This window comes from Eimeria mitis, genomic scaffold (assembly GCF_000499745.2).
Source record: "Eimeria mitis Houghton genomic scaffold, Emh_scaff4762, whole genome shotgun sequence".
NCBI classification, from domain to species: domain Eukaryota; phylum Apicomplexa; class Conoidasida; order Eucoccidiorida; family Eimeriidae; genus Eimeria; species Eimeria mitis.
This window is the reverse complement of record NW_013573062.1, coordinates 3643-4844: the sequence shown is the minus strand read 5'-3', so window position 1 is coordinate 4844 and position 1202 is coordinate 3643. Positions and strand designations below refer to the sequence as shown.

At 56.2% G+C, this 1202-nt stretch overlaps 1 protein-coding gene across 1 annotated transcript in view; it reads left to right on the top strand.

Moving 5' to 3' along the window:
* Positions 1 to 979: 979 nt before the first annotated feature.
* The window catches only part of EMH_0077440 (uncharacterized protein), a gene marked incomplete at both ends in the record, with an annotated part of 1999 nt that continues 1776 nt past the window's right edge, over positions 980 to 1202 (top strand). Inside the window, one exon of the mRNA XM_013499860.1 lies at positions 980 to 1202. Coding sequence (XP_013355314.1) covers positions 980 to 1202 — 223 coding nt within the window.

Below are 1202 nucleotides of genomic sequence, written 5' to 3'. Positions count from 1 at the left end.
ATACACTGCATGCATGCATACACTGCATGCATGCATACACTGCATGCATGCATACACTGCATGCATGCATGCATACACTGCATGCATGCATACACTGCATGCATGCATGCATGCATACACTGCATGCATGCATACACTGCATGCATGCATACACTGCATACATGCATACACTGCATGCATGCATGCATGCAGCAGCAAGAGAAGAAGTGGGTTTTACCGGTTTGAGGTCTATCTGGCTGTAGTCAAGGCCGGGGGGCCCCCGGGGTAGGGGCCCCTCAGGTTTTACTAGTACTGCAGCAGCAGCAAATGCACGCGTTTCAGAAGATATAGCAGCAGCAGCAGCAGCAGCAGCAGCAGGAGCAGCAGCAGCAGCAGCAGCAGCGCCAGTGATGCAGCATATGAAAAAACAAATCTCCTTTAGTGTTTCCCGCTGCTGCAGCGACAGCCGCTGCTGCTGCTGAGACAGCAGCAGCACAGCAGCATCAAGCTGCTGCAGCAGCAACTTCTGCTGCTGCACTGTCTTCTTCACTCCATCCTTCCTGGGAATACAAATCAACAGCAACAGCAAACAAACCTTGCTGCTACAGTTGCTGCTGCACCTGCTGCAGCTGCTGCAGCTGCTGCTGCACCTGCTGCTGCAGCTGCTGCTGCAGCTGCTGCTGCAGCTGCTGCTGCAGCTGCCGCTGCAGGAGCAGCTGCAGCAGCAGCTGGGCAGCGTAAGCTGCCCCTACACCAGTATAGCCGCAGCAGCAGCAGCGGCAATAGCAGCAACAACAGCAACAGCAGCAACAGCAGCAACAGGAGCAGCAGCAACAGCAGCAACAGCCGCAGCAGCAACAGCAGCAGCAGCAGCAGCAGCACCACACCGCATGATCTGGAAGAGACAGAGAGCTGCTGCGTAGGCGAAGCAGCAAATGCTGCTGCAGCAGAGAGAAGGAAGAGCAGCAGACAGCTGCGGAGACAGCAGCAAGGCCCCCTGATGAGAAAAAAAAACACAAAAGCACAGCAGCAGCAGCAGCAATACCAGCAGCAGCAGCAGCAGCAGCAGCAGCAGCAGCAAGACTACCAGCAGCTGCTGCAGCAATACCAGCAGCAGCAGCGGCGGCAATACCAGCAGCAACAGCAACGGCAGCAACAGCAACAGCAGCAACAGCAGCAGCAACAGCCACAGCAGCAACAGCAACCGCCACAGCAGCAGCAAC